Consider the following 12,879-nt stretch of genomic DNA (forward strand, 5'->3'; position numbering starts at 1 on the left):
CTGCTTCTGAGGCCATCCGGAGGCCAGGCCGGAAAAGTAAAGAGAGGACCTCAGAGTCTGAGACCTTTGCGGAGAGGGCTGGAGTGTTGAGGAGGGCGGGAAGAGAGAAGAGGGAGGAGGGAGCTGGGTGCGGAGGCCCCACCTTTCATTCCTGCGCTGCTGCACCGGCTGGGGCGGGGTGAGTCACTGGCTGGCTCTGCTGTTTCCCCCTCCCATAGTGAGGACTCGGACCTCTCTGGAGAAAAACTGCGGTGCCTGCTCGTTCTGTCCTTGGCAGGGTGCTGGAGTCCTGGGTCTGCCGGGTCTGGCCTCTGGTGCCACGACTGGCTTTCCCTGATGTATGGTAAGAGCCCTGCGCGTGTGCTTCCACTTCTCCTGGGCTTACAGCTCACAGGTAAGAACTGGCGGGCTTCTAAAAGTTTGTACCTTCACCACCCACTCTATGTAAAGACAGAATTCGTGGCTCGAAGAAGTCTTAAGGGCTCTGTTGGGAGCTCGAGACCCGGCCGCAGTTCGTTCTAGTCCAGACTTCACGGAAACTTCAGTTCGGTGGGTTGCTTTGGGGCAGTGCTTTGGGCAAACAGGTTTAGGTGTGTTTGGCCGCTCGTGATTCAGGCACAGACAGGGCTTTCTGATCTCAGGTTACACACCATCTTTGTGTGGTTGCTCTCAGCCTCGGGCTGCTGCCTCGAGTTGGCCCTTTCTGTGGGAGGATTTTGTCTGCTGATTCCCTGCAGCACCACGGAGCAAACCTAGGAAGCGAGAACCCCGCTGTGGTTTTGAAGCTGCCCCAATGCACACACTGAACTTGTAAATACGCCACGTGATGTAAGGTTCCAGGGGTGCAGGCCAGCGCAGGTGCTGGGGTGGATTAACCTGCAGGCTAGTAGCAATCCCAAGTCTACATGCCGGAAAACGTACCTGCTTAGAGACTTTATTATTATTTTTTTTTACTTATATTTTATTGCTTGATCTTAGTACTCCATGTCTGACCAAAGTTTGGAATTTTGTTTCTGATTTCCATCTTATTGGCTGAAGTTTGTAGTTTCTGGCTATAGTTCCAAAGTTGGTACAGTGGCTGTGAAGAAGTGAGAACACCAGGTAGTTTGTTGGGCAGAACTTTTAATTGGCCCTCGGGATGGGAGGGTCAAGGTGGTGTGTAGGTAGGAGTGTTGCAGACTTCAGGCGAAGTGAATTTGGAGGCTGGCTTATTTGGAAAGTGTCAGTGCTCACCGAGTATGCGCGCTCTGATTGCTGTTAACCCCTTTCCTTCCCTTCCTTGCAGCTCTTTGTCCTACAATAGCGGTGGAAATTTACACCTCCGGGGCCCTGGAAGCAGTCAATGGAACAGACATTCGGTTAAAATGCACTTTCTCCAGCTTTGCCCCTGTGGGTGATGCCCTGACAGTGACGTGGAACTTCCGGCCTCGAGATGGGGGGCGTGAGCAGTTTGTAAGTGGATTCTTGTCACCTTCCAGCAGACCCTTGACTAGGATGTATTCAGGCAGCAATTCTCAACTTCGGGGTCAAAATACCCTTTCATAGGGATTGTCTGAGACCATCGGAAAAATACATTATGATTCCTAACAGTACCAAAATAATAGTTACAATGTAGCAATGAAATAATTTTATGGTGGGGGGGGTCACCACAATATGAGAAACTGTATTAAAGGGTCACAGCATTAGGAAGGTTGAGAACCACCATATTAAGGTCTTTTTTCTTGCCTTTCTGTGTGGACCAGATGCACAGGGTTAAGCTGGGAACCAGTTCTTGGGATACAGAGTGCTAGATCTGAGAAAAGGGAAGCAAGAGAGTGTTCTGAGGAGCTAGCTAGACCTTTAGTCAGATTTGCTGAGGCTTCTCTTCCACCCCCACCGTCCCAGCCTCCTGCCCCATACAGAGTGGGAGAGATCATCCTTTCTCCTCTATAGGTGTTCTACTACTCTATAGGTGTTCTACTACTCTATAGGTGTTCTACTACCACGTGGATCCCTTCAGACCCATGAGTGGACGGTTCAAGGACAGGGTGGTCTGGGATGGGAACCCTGAGCGCTACGATGTCTCCATCATCCTCTGGAAGCTGCAATTCGATGACAATGGGACGTATACCTGCCAGGTGAAGAACCCACCTGACGTTGATGGTCTGGTAGGGTCCATCCGGCTCAGCGTGGTGCATACTGGTAGGTTTTGGGAAGTGAGAGCTGACAAAAAAAGGGGGGGGCATCTTTTGTAATGTTGTTGGAAGGGAGGGAGGGCCTAGGGCTTCAGGGCTGGGAACTTCAGAGACTGAGGAGTCCTGGGTGAAAAAAAAAAATAAAGGCTTTGTTTGCTGCTGGAAAGAAACAAAGTAAGGCAAAGAGATCTGAGGGATCTGTGACAAGAATGGCCTTGAGTTCGTGAAAGGGACAGGAAGCCACTCTGATAAAAAGACTCACAATGGGTCAGTTCATTCTCTCGCTTATTCCAGATGCGCACTGAGTACCTGGTGTGCCGGGCACAATCTAAAGTGCTTGGCCCACACTATCTCATTTAATCCAGGTACACTATCAATCACGGTACCAGTGTTTACTCAGTGCCCCGGCTGTCAGGAGTTTACACGATACATTTATCCTTTTAAAATTATTATTTTATGCGCGTGCTTGCATATATGTCTGTGCACCGCCTCAGTGCCTGCTGCCCATGGAGGCCAGGAGAGGGTGTCAGGCCCCCTGGAACTGGAGTTACAGAGAGTTGTGAGCCACCGTGTGAGTGCTGGGAATCGAACCCAGGTCCTTTGAAAAAAGAAGCCAGTGCTCTTAACTGCTGAGCCCTCTCTCCAGATTTACCTTATTTGTTCTTTACACATTTCATGAGTCTGTTCTATATTTAGTGTCTCCCATTTTACTAACAAGGAAACCGGGGCTCACCAAGTGTAAGTCACTTCCCCAAATTCATATAGTTAGTAAATGCAGTCACTTGAGACTCAAGCCCAGCCATCTCAGACTCTCAGACTGCTCTCTAACTAGTAGATTGGGTTACCTGCACTACGGGGACAACCTGGAAGATGATGCCAGGTGACAAAGAACACAGTACTCCTGAGCTGAGGAACTGGGGTGGAGTCCTGGCTACTTGTATATGAGTTATACACAAATTTTACTTTTGTTGTGTGTACAGTGAGAATAAGAAGAGATTTTGGTGAGGACAAAATGATGCAGTAAGGGGCTGGAGAGATAGCTCAGAGGTTAAGAACACTGACTGCTCTTCCGGAGGTTCTGAATTCAATTCCCAGCAACCACATGGTGGCTCACAACCATCTGTAATGAGATCTGGTGCCCTCTCCTGGCATACATGGAGATCTTCAGGCATACATGGAGTCTGAACACTGTGTACAAAATAATAAATAAATAAATAAAAAGATTCCAATTTTTTAAAAAAAATGATGTAGTAAATTGGTGAGAGTCTTCCAAACTCTGAACTGTCCTGAAAATTTTAATAGCCACATGTACCCAGCACTTATTATGGGCAGACACAAATTATAGGAACTGTTTTATTTTTAGAAGAACTCAAGAAATGGAAATTGTCATGTCTTAACATAAGAGGAAACTGAGATTCAATAAAAATAAATAAATAACCCAGGTCACACAGTTAATAAGATAGAGCTAGCTCTCGTGTGTGTGTGTGTGTGTGTGTGTGTGTGTATGTGTGTGTGTGTGTGTGTGTGTGTGTGTGTGTTTGAAATAAAGTTTTGCTATTTGGGAAAAGATCTCTCTATGTAGTACAGGCTGGCCTCAAACTTGAGATCCCCATGCCTTAGCTTCTTAAGAGTTAAAGTAGTGTGTGCTCTTAACTAACACACAGCATTGTTTAAAACATCTTAGTGTGTCAGATGGTGTGAATAGCTCCCATCACTATTACCTTGATCAGTTTAAAGCCAGCTTTCTAGGCTCTACCAAGAGACAGCTATGTGGTCCATACTCATCATCCGAGTACTAAAGTCATGTGATATATTCAGACCTCAGTTGTTTGTGTTTTTTCTTTTCTGATAGGTGAAGCAAAAAACCCACAACCACAAAAACCAACCAACCAAACAAACAAACAAAACCAGCAGAAAGTAACAGAGAAAACAACACAAAAGCCAGCAGTGGTTTAACATAGCAGGATCACTGTTTTATTGAGAGCCTATAGAAGGTCGTGGCTCTGTTCCCCTATTTTAAGAAATGGAGGAACACTTAAAGAGACTCCCCATTCTCTATGTGTATTGGTGTTTTGCACATTTATCTGTGCACCACTTGTGTGCCTGGTGCCTGCAGAGGCCAGAAGAAGGCACTGGATCCCCTGAAACTTCTTTATCTTTCCTGATGGATTCTAGGTTGGGAGTTCCTGGCATAGACATTCTCTCCTGGCTCTTAGGGCTTGTTGCTTTACTTGCCTGTCGTCCTGGACACACACACACACACACACACACACACACACACACACACACACACGGTACAGCACCGGGAATAATGCTTGTGACCTTTCTTTTCCATCATAATGACAGGGACACAGTAGGCGCTTTGAAGCCTGACTGGACAAAGTGGGGATTAGACTATGCAGGACTGAGCTGGACATCGTTCTCCCTAGATTAGCAGTAACTTGGAATTGCTGGCCAGTTTAACTGACTCAGTGGTTCTCAGCATTTGGGTGTCATCACCATGGCCTGGAAGACATGTCCAAACGCAGATGGCTGGATTTAGCCCCTAGTGCTTCTAGTCCAGCATGTTTGGAGTGGGGCCTGAGAATTTCACTTCAAAGCTCTCCAGCGATGATGTCACTGCTTCTCAGAGAGTCACACTGGAGGAGCTCTGATATAGTCTGAGTAGGTTTCCCACCGCTGCCAAAGGCTACAGTGGGAGGAAGGAAGGAAGAGTCTGGTTAATGTTGAGATGCATTGTCGTTGCCTTTAGATTTCCCCTACCTAACAGCCCTGCCTTCTCTTTTTCTCCTCACAGTGCCCTTCTCTGAGATCTTCTTCCTGGCTGTGGCCATTGGCTCTGCCTGTGCCGTGATGATCATAATAGTGATCGTGGTGGTCCTCTTCCAGCACTTCCGGAAAAAGCGATGGGCAAAAAGGGCCGATAAAGATGAGGGGATAAAATCGTAAGGCTGAGTGAGCACTGGCGGGAATTCCTGCTCATCCTCTTGGGGTGGCTCTTGGGCTTTTTCAGGGGGGCCAAATAACTGTTGAACAGTTGTTTTTATTTCTGACCAGCTGTGTGAGAGGCTCCATTTCACAGGACCGATAAATTAGGACATGGCTAGTAACTTTACAAAAGACTTCTTAACGGGACTTCAGAGGTGGCTCAGAGATTAGATGCTCTTGCAGAGGGCCTGAGTTCAGTTCCCAGCACCCATATCTGGTGGCTTGCAGCAGCTTGGGACCCCAGCTCCAGGGGAATGCAATGCCTCTGACCTCTGTGACTTATGTGCACAAACCTGCATCCAGATAGACACATATGCATACGTAACAACAAAATAAATCCAAACAGCAACAATAACAAAATCCAAAGGGTTTCTTATTTTACAAGAGATCTCACCAAAGCATTTTGCTCTTGTGTGGGATTTTAGAGGCATGAGGGGTGCACAGGTGAGGCCTTAAGGAAGTCCTCTGTGGAGGGAGGCACACTTGTCAGCGCGGCAGTCACTGAACCAATCAGTGCTGGATGTTTGCTCTGCTCAGTGTGACAGTAAGTGCTCAGTAAACATTTGGAAATTGAGATAAAATTTATAAGCTATAAAATTCGCCCTTGGGACAGTGAGCGGTCTCAGCAGTTAAGAAAGCTGCCTGCTCTCGCAGAGGACCTGGGTTTCGTTCCCAGCATCCATCCAATGGCTCACAGCTGCCTGTACCCCCAGATCCAGGAGATCTGATACTCTCTTTTGGCTTCTATGGGCTCTGCACTTACATCTTCACGGACAAAACATTCGAATAAAATAAAAATAAACAAACCTTTGAAAGAAAATGCACCCTTTTAAATATACACATAACTGTGCGCTAATCACCAGTTCTAGAACCTTTTAAGCATTTGCCCGGAAGGAACCCTGTATCCTCTAGCCATCATTCCCTCCCACCAGCGCAACAGCTACTCACCTGCTTTCTGTCTGTGGGGTGTGTGGGTCTCGAGCGTGTAATGTAAGTAGAGCCATAAAATACCGGACCTTTGGTATCTAGGCTCTTTCATGCAGGATGTGTTCAAAAGCTGCCAATGGTGTAAAATATTTACTACTTCATACTTTCTTTGTGTGTGCTGTGTGCATGTGGGTGCCCATGTGGAGGTCAGAGGTACACACTGGGGGGTCTTCCTCTGTTGCTGTCACTGATCTTTGAGACTTGGTCTCTCACTGAGGTTGGTGCTCGCTGATTGGCTAGACTGGCTGACTAGCAAACCTCTGGGATCCTCTTGTCTCCACCTAAGGCTAGGTGGGTTCACTACCACACCTGAGGCTTTTACAGGGCACCGGGAGATCTGAACTTAGATTCTTGCAGCAGCAGTCAGTTTACCCAGTCATCTGGCTCCCGATCCTACTTCATTCTTTTTAACAGCTGTATGATATTCCACTATAATGGACACACCACATATTGTTTGTCTATTCAGCTGATGGACATACAGTTGTTATTTTTTTCTCCTTTTTTGGCTATCATAACTAATATCAGTCACTATGAACCTACACAAATTTTGTGTACAGTTACTTTCAATTCTCCCAATAATGAAGGGATATTGCCAAGTGGTTGGTAGCAGTTGAATTTTTGGAGGAATTGACAAACTGTTTTCCCGTAACAGTCAATACATTCCAATCAGCAATATAAGGGCATTAGAATTTCTCCACGTTCTCTCCAGCATTCACTCTTAATTACTGCCCTCTAGTGGACATGGGGTTGTCGCAGTGAGATTTTGATTGGCATCTTAGTACGAAAGATCCTCCTCTTCCACGTGTTTAGTGGTCTTTTATAGAGCATCTCTGGAAATGTATCTGTTCAGATAGTCTGCCCACCCTCGAACAGAGGTGTATGTCTTCTTATCCTTAAGCTGTAAGGACAGCTGTCCCCTTTCAGTTACATTACCTGCAATTAAGACACAAAAGTTTTGAGTTTTGATGAAGTTCATTTCTTCTAAGAACATATTCTCAGTTACATTCTTTTTTTAAAAAAAAGATTTATTTATTTATTATACATACAATGTTCTGCCTGCATGCATATATGCCTACAGGTCAGAAGTGGGCACCAGATCTCACTACAGATGGTTGTGAGCCACCATGTGGCTGCTGGGAATTGAACTCAGGACCTTTGGAAGAGCAGGCAGCGCTATTAATTGTTGAGCCATCTCGCCAGCTTCCCTCAGTTACATCTTTACATTTATATATTTGGTGTATGTTGAGTAAAGTTTTGTATATAATTAAGAGTCTCAATTCATTTTTTTGCACATGGATTTATAAGTACCCCAGAACCATTTGTTTATTTTTAATTAGTAAAAAATTTATTGAAATTTGTGTAATTGACCATGAAGCCCCTTTGGAACCTCTCGGATTCTGAAGTGTCTGAGTTCGGACTCGTAGGTCACGTGGGGCGTAGGTATAACCACTCACATGACACTGGCAGTCCAGCTATAGCTAGAATGGACTTCCAGGTGTACGTACCTTTTCCTAAAGCATGGGGGCAGGGCTGGGTACCTTACCTGCTGCCGCTCTGGGACCTGCTGCCTTTGCTTCTTGCCTTGCTCCTCTGACATTTAGCTTCTGTTCCTTTGTTACAGAAAAGAAGAGGAAAAACTCAAACAAGACACTCACAAGGTCGCCATTTATTTGGAAGATACAGACTAACACTGTGAGGTAAGGTCCCGTGTGGGTGATTTCTGCCTTCAGCTTGTCTGGCTGTTTAGCGCAATGACATTCCTTTTCAAAAGCAGAGGCCAGGCAGATTAGTTTCCTATTAGCTTCATAGATGACTTCATAGAGACTTGTGCATATGATTAAGAAACCAGACTATTTCCTTTAAAGCTGAGAGAATTCTACTTTTTGAGGTTTGGGGGTTATATTAACCACCACCAGTAATGAACTTCCATCATGTGAATAAATCATTCGTGTGTGTGTGTGTGTGTGTGTGTGTGTGTGTGCGTGTGCGTGTGTGTGTGTGTGCGTGTGTGTGTGTGTGTGTGTGTGCGTGCATGTGTGCTTGTGGGTGTACATACATGTGGAGACCAACTTCAGGTGCCATATACCTTGTGTTTTGTTTTGTTTTATTTTGTTTTGTGACAGTCTCTCACTGGCCTGGGACTTGCTGTTTGAGCTAGGTTGTGTTTGTGGCAGTCTCTCACTGGCCTGGGACTTGCTGTTTGAGCTAGGCTGTGTTTGTGGCAGTCTCTCACTGGCCTGGGACTTGCTGTTTGAGCTAGGCTGTGTGGCCACCAAAGCTTCTCTCTTTCTCACCAGTGCTTGGCTTCTAAGGATGCACTACCAGGCCCAGCCATTTACATGGGTTCTGGCGATTGAACTCAAATGTGTATTCCTGTACGGCAAGTGCTTTATGAACTGAGCTCTCTCTCCAGCCTAATAAATCATTTTTAATGAAAAGATTAATATCTGATGATTTGGTTTTTATTATAAAACATTTCTGGCAACAAAACATTTTGGTAAGTGACCCAAGGATCAGATAGATGGCTCAGTGGTTAAGAATGCTTCCTTCTCTTGCAGAGGTCTTGAGTTCAACTCTTAGCACCCACATGGTGCCCACAACCATCCACAATCGGTTCCAAGGGATCCAACACCCTCTTCTGGGCTCTTTGAATACAGCACACATGTGGTGCACATATAAGTATGTAGGCAAAACGTTCACAGAATAAAATAAATAAATTTGAATAAAGATTAAAGAAAATTTAACAAACTAATATCATCAATTATAGCCTGTGGTTTCTGATAGAAGATAAATCTTTAAACAAATTACAGAAAACTAGGAGGTTGGGCTTGGAATGGAGGTAGTACTCAATTTTAATTTCAGCACTCAGGAGGAAGAGGCAGGAGGATATCTGTGAGTTCAAGGCCAGTCTGGTCTACAGAGTGAGTTCCAGGACAGCCAGGGCTACATAGTGAGACCCTGTCTGAAAAAACTAAAAATGGAGGTTGTAATTAAGATTTCAAATATGAATATGAGTGGGGATATTAGGGAGTTATTAGGTTTTATTAGGTGTGTAGTGGTATTATGGTTACAAAAGAAAACAGGTTTTAAAAAACTAATGTTATAATATGTACAGGTAAGTCTATAATTAAAAAGTTCAGTCGTAAAACAAAACAAATAATGTCAAAAAGAAAAGAAACACTTTCAAAGTATGCAATGCACAAATCCTACTGACTTCTCTACTTTCCTTTATGTTGATTTAATCGATGGGCAGGGGGCTTGGGACATAAACATATGAGTGATCTATCAATCACCCAAGTGTTCTCGCGAGGCTCTTAGAAAAGACACTGCCAGTGTGGTGGTACATGCCTGTAATCCTAGCACTTGGGAGGCTGAGGCAGGAGGAATGTTGTGAGTTCTAGGCTAATCCTGGCTACACCCTTGAGTGCCAGGCCAGACAGAGCTGCACAGTAAGGTCCTATCTCAAGAAAAAGCACAGCGCACAAAAAAGACACTGGATCTGAAAACTATATAATAAAGAGAAGGAAGGAAAGCCTGTTGAAATTATAGTGGGAGAGAAAGCTTAAGAGTATTTCCATTAGGAGTGGGTTATGGATGTCATGGGCACGTGATGGACACAGGTATTCCTCTTATACTCTTCTCAAGGATCTTATCCTTTTAAACTTCTGTATTCCAGGAAGCTGAGGATTTTCAAGGACAACATTAGTACCCCTTGAAGTCAATGGAATCTTCGCCACTGATGACCTGTCACCCTACAAGTTCTGCAGCACAAACCTGCCTAGTTGAGCAACGCCCCTGCCGAGCAACTTGGGAGTCATCCTGAGCAAACGCCACTAGACTCATGTATACCTTCTTCGTTACTAGGGTCTTACCTAGTTCCAGAGTGCAAATGTGTATCTGCTTCTGTGAACTGGAAGTTACATTTTTGTCTTTCCATGTGCCTTATGGGGTATGATTCCTGAACTCCTGTGTGTATTGGCATCAAAGGACAGAAACATCAGCTGGCCTGTCTGCCAGGATATTTCCCCTCACATTTTAGTTTCTTTAGAACAACACAGAGGTATGCTAAGGGGTCTAGAGAGATGGCTGAACCTTTAGGAGCACTTGTGGCTCTTACAGGGGACTCCAGTTCCGTTCTTAGTATTCACATGGTGGCTCACAACCATCAGTAATTCCAGTTCTAGGGGTTGTGACACCCTCTTCTAGTGCCTACAGGTACTGCATGCACGTGGTACATGTACATACATGCAGGCAAAACCCCCATACGTAAAATGAAAATAAATAAAATCATAAAACGATAAGCTAAACCTCCTAGCCATTTTTGATTAACAGCAAAACCCAAATTCACACTGGAAGTCTGATTTTCATGGCTGTCCTTAAGTAATAGACACATCTTGTTTAACTGAATTGTTTCACTATGCTAGGTTTATTGAACAATTAATCCCAGGTTTAGAGGTGACAGTGCAAGTCTAAGCACAGTAACTACAAAAGGTCACAAGGACCCCAGTATACCAGCAAATGTTACCAGGAAGAATCACTTATCACCATTTTTATATTTATCTGTTTTTAGGCAAGTTCTTACTATGTGTCACTGGCTGGTCTAGAACTAGTTATGTAGAGCTGGCCTCAGGGTCAGAGAGCCCTCCCTCAGCTCTCAAGTGCTGGGATTGAAGGTGGACCTCCATATCCAGCCACACAGCAGGTTTGTACTGGGTACAGACAGCTCTGCTTACTTCCTCTGTCTGCCTCTCTCAGCAGAACCCATGCTTTCATGCTCTTTGCAGACTGGAGTCCTAAGCAGTTAATCAGAAGACTTTGTGATATCATCGTATTAAAACTTAAAAAAAAAATAGACTTGTGAAGAAGGCCAACCCAAAGCAAATGACCATTCTGTACAGTCTAACATAAGTGTGAGAACTGGAAGCAATCATTTAAAGTTCTTTTGGTTTTAATTCACCTTATTTTAAAGAGAATTTGGCAGGGACCAAAGAAATACCAAAACTACTTAAATGTAATGAACCAGTTTTATTTTTCCCCTTATTTTAGTATAAAGCAAACTTTTACAATGGGCTGTGGGAAGAAGGGGGATGGATTTCTCCTTTGCATCTAGTTACTTGGTGTGTGCACACAAGTCACAACAGCATTGTTTGGAGAACACAGACCATTTAAAAGTTTAGGCCTGGGTGAATCTTTACAATGTAATGTTTTAGTCCTCATTAGGCTGGCCGCACAGATTATTTCTTTTAATGAACTGGGATAGATTAATTAATTAATTAATCTATTAATCCAATAGATTGTATTCCTAGATCCAGGACCTTGGCATTTTATCTAGTCTTGAAAGCAAGTTGGCACAATTTACATTTGAATCTTGGTCCTTGAAATTCATTCCATTTCTCTCATTCTGCTTTTTAAAAGCTTTTCTTCTCTCTCTCTCTCTCTCTCTCTCTCTCTCTCTCTCTCTCTCTCTCTCTGTCTCTCTGTTAATTAAGACAGGATCTGTTCTGTTTGTAACCTTGGCTGTTCTGGAACTTACTCTGTAGACCAAGCTGACCTTGAACTCATAGAGATCCCACTGCCTCTGCCTCTCTAGTGCTGGGGTTTAAGGTGTGAGCTACCACATCCTGGCCTAAAAACTTTCTGAAGCCACAAGTTAGACCTGTATTTTCTCCTGCTCTTCATAATTCGCCATTGTGAATATAACAACTGGATATTTCTTTAAATGATGCCTCATGTATGTTTTATATGTGTAATGAAGTGGTTAAAAACATCTCCAGCAAACTTGCAAAGTGTGTCTTATCTAAATACTCATGGGGCATCACAGCCTTGTTCAGTGTCTCCTTCCTAAGAGCACTTTTGTACTGTAACTTATTTTTATTATGCCTGAAGCATTGTGTAAATAAAGCCTTAGTAATAAAGAATTATGGATTTTGTTATTTGCTTACATACAAATCTGCAAAATTCATATAGCAGTTAATAGCAAACAAGGGGATATATTTTATCCAGTTTTCTTAGAGACAGTAGACTCAGTAATGGATGGAATTAATTTCAATTTTTTTCTAGTTTTTTTTCTAGTTTTCTCACATTGCTTTGTAGAGCTGGGAAATGGGCAAAATGATACTACATATTTGGAAGACTCATTTCTGGAGTCTTAGTAAGAAATACAGGCTGATTGTGGTCCTCCGGCCTCAGTGTTGCAGATCCTGGGTCTACAGGCTTTTGCGACCCTACCTGGCTTAGTTTGGGGACTTTATAGTTATTCTCTTTATAGAGAAAACCACCAACTTTCAAGTCTAGTAAAGTGTGCCAGTTGAAAACATCACAGTGAGGAAATATTTCCAAAAGCTGAGGTTTTCTGTTTCCCTTGTCCTTCCCTTGACCATAGCGAGTCCAGGAGAACGGGTGACGACATGAGCAAAGCAGGGTCCTGTACCATCTTTTTCCAGAGGATGTCAGACCATCTCATTTCATGTCTAAGAATATCATGGACTATGATAATAATACTATTGTATTGATACATATCCTAGGCCCCCTTTGCCTCAAATACACACTGTAGTGATTACAACATCACTATCACTACTGTAATTTAATAAGCATCCAATTCTGGATGATGTAATGGCTACATTAAAAGGAACAGGAATGTCGAGGCTTGTGTGTATTTATCACAGGGCCCAATAAAGGTTTATTTATTTGACCCTGTACACTTGCCTAGGTCTCTCTGAACTTCAAATGT

The 12,879-nt window shown here is 43.8% G+C and overlaps 1 protein-coding gene across 1 annotated transcript; it reads left to right on the plus strand.

Annotated features, from left to right (window-relative positions):
- The first annotated feature begins 205 nt into the window (after window positions 1-205).
- Mpzl2 (myelin protein zero like 2) lies at window positions 206-12,061 on the plus strand. The gene is made up of 6 exons (XM_005347219.2): window positions 206-394; window positions 1,286-1,452; window positions 1,971-2,181; window positions 4,972-5,119; window positions 7,771-7,846; window positions 9,826-12,061. Exons 1-5 carry the CDS (start codon window positions 337-339, stop codon window positions 7,835-7,837), a joined length of 651 nt encoding a protein of 216 aa, XP_005347276.1. The 5' UTR covers window positions 206-336; the 3' UTR covers window positions 7,838-7,846; window positions 9,826-12,061.
- Window positions 12,062-12,879: the final 818 nt, after the last annotated feature.

Source organism: Microtus ochrogaster, chromosome 5 (assembly GCF_000317375.1).
Source record: "Microtus ochrogaster isolate Prairie Vole_2 chromosome 5, MicOch1.0, whole genome shotgun sequence".
NCBI lineage: Eukaryota > Metazoa > Chordata > Mammalia > Rodentia > Cricetidae > Microtus > Microtus ochrogaster.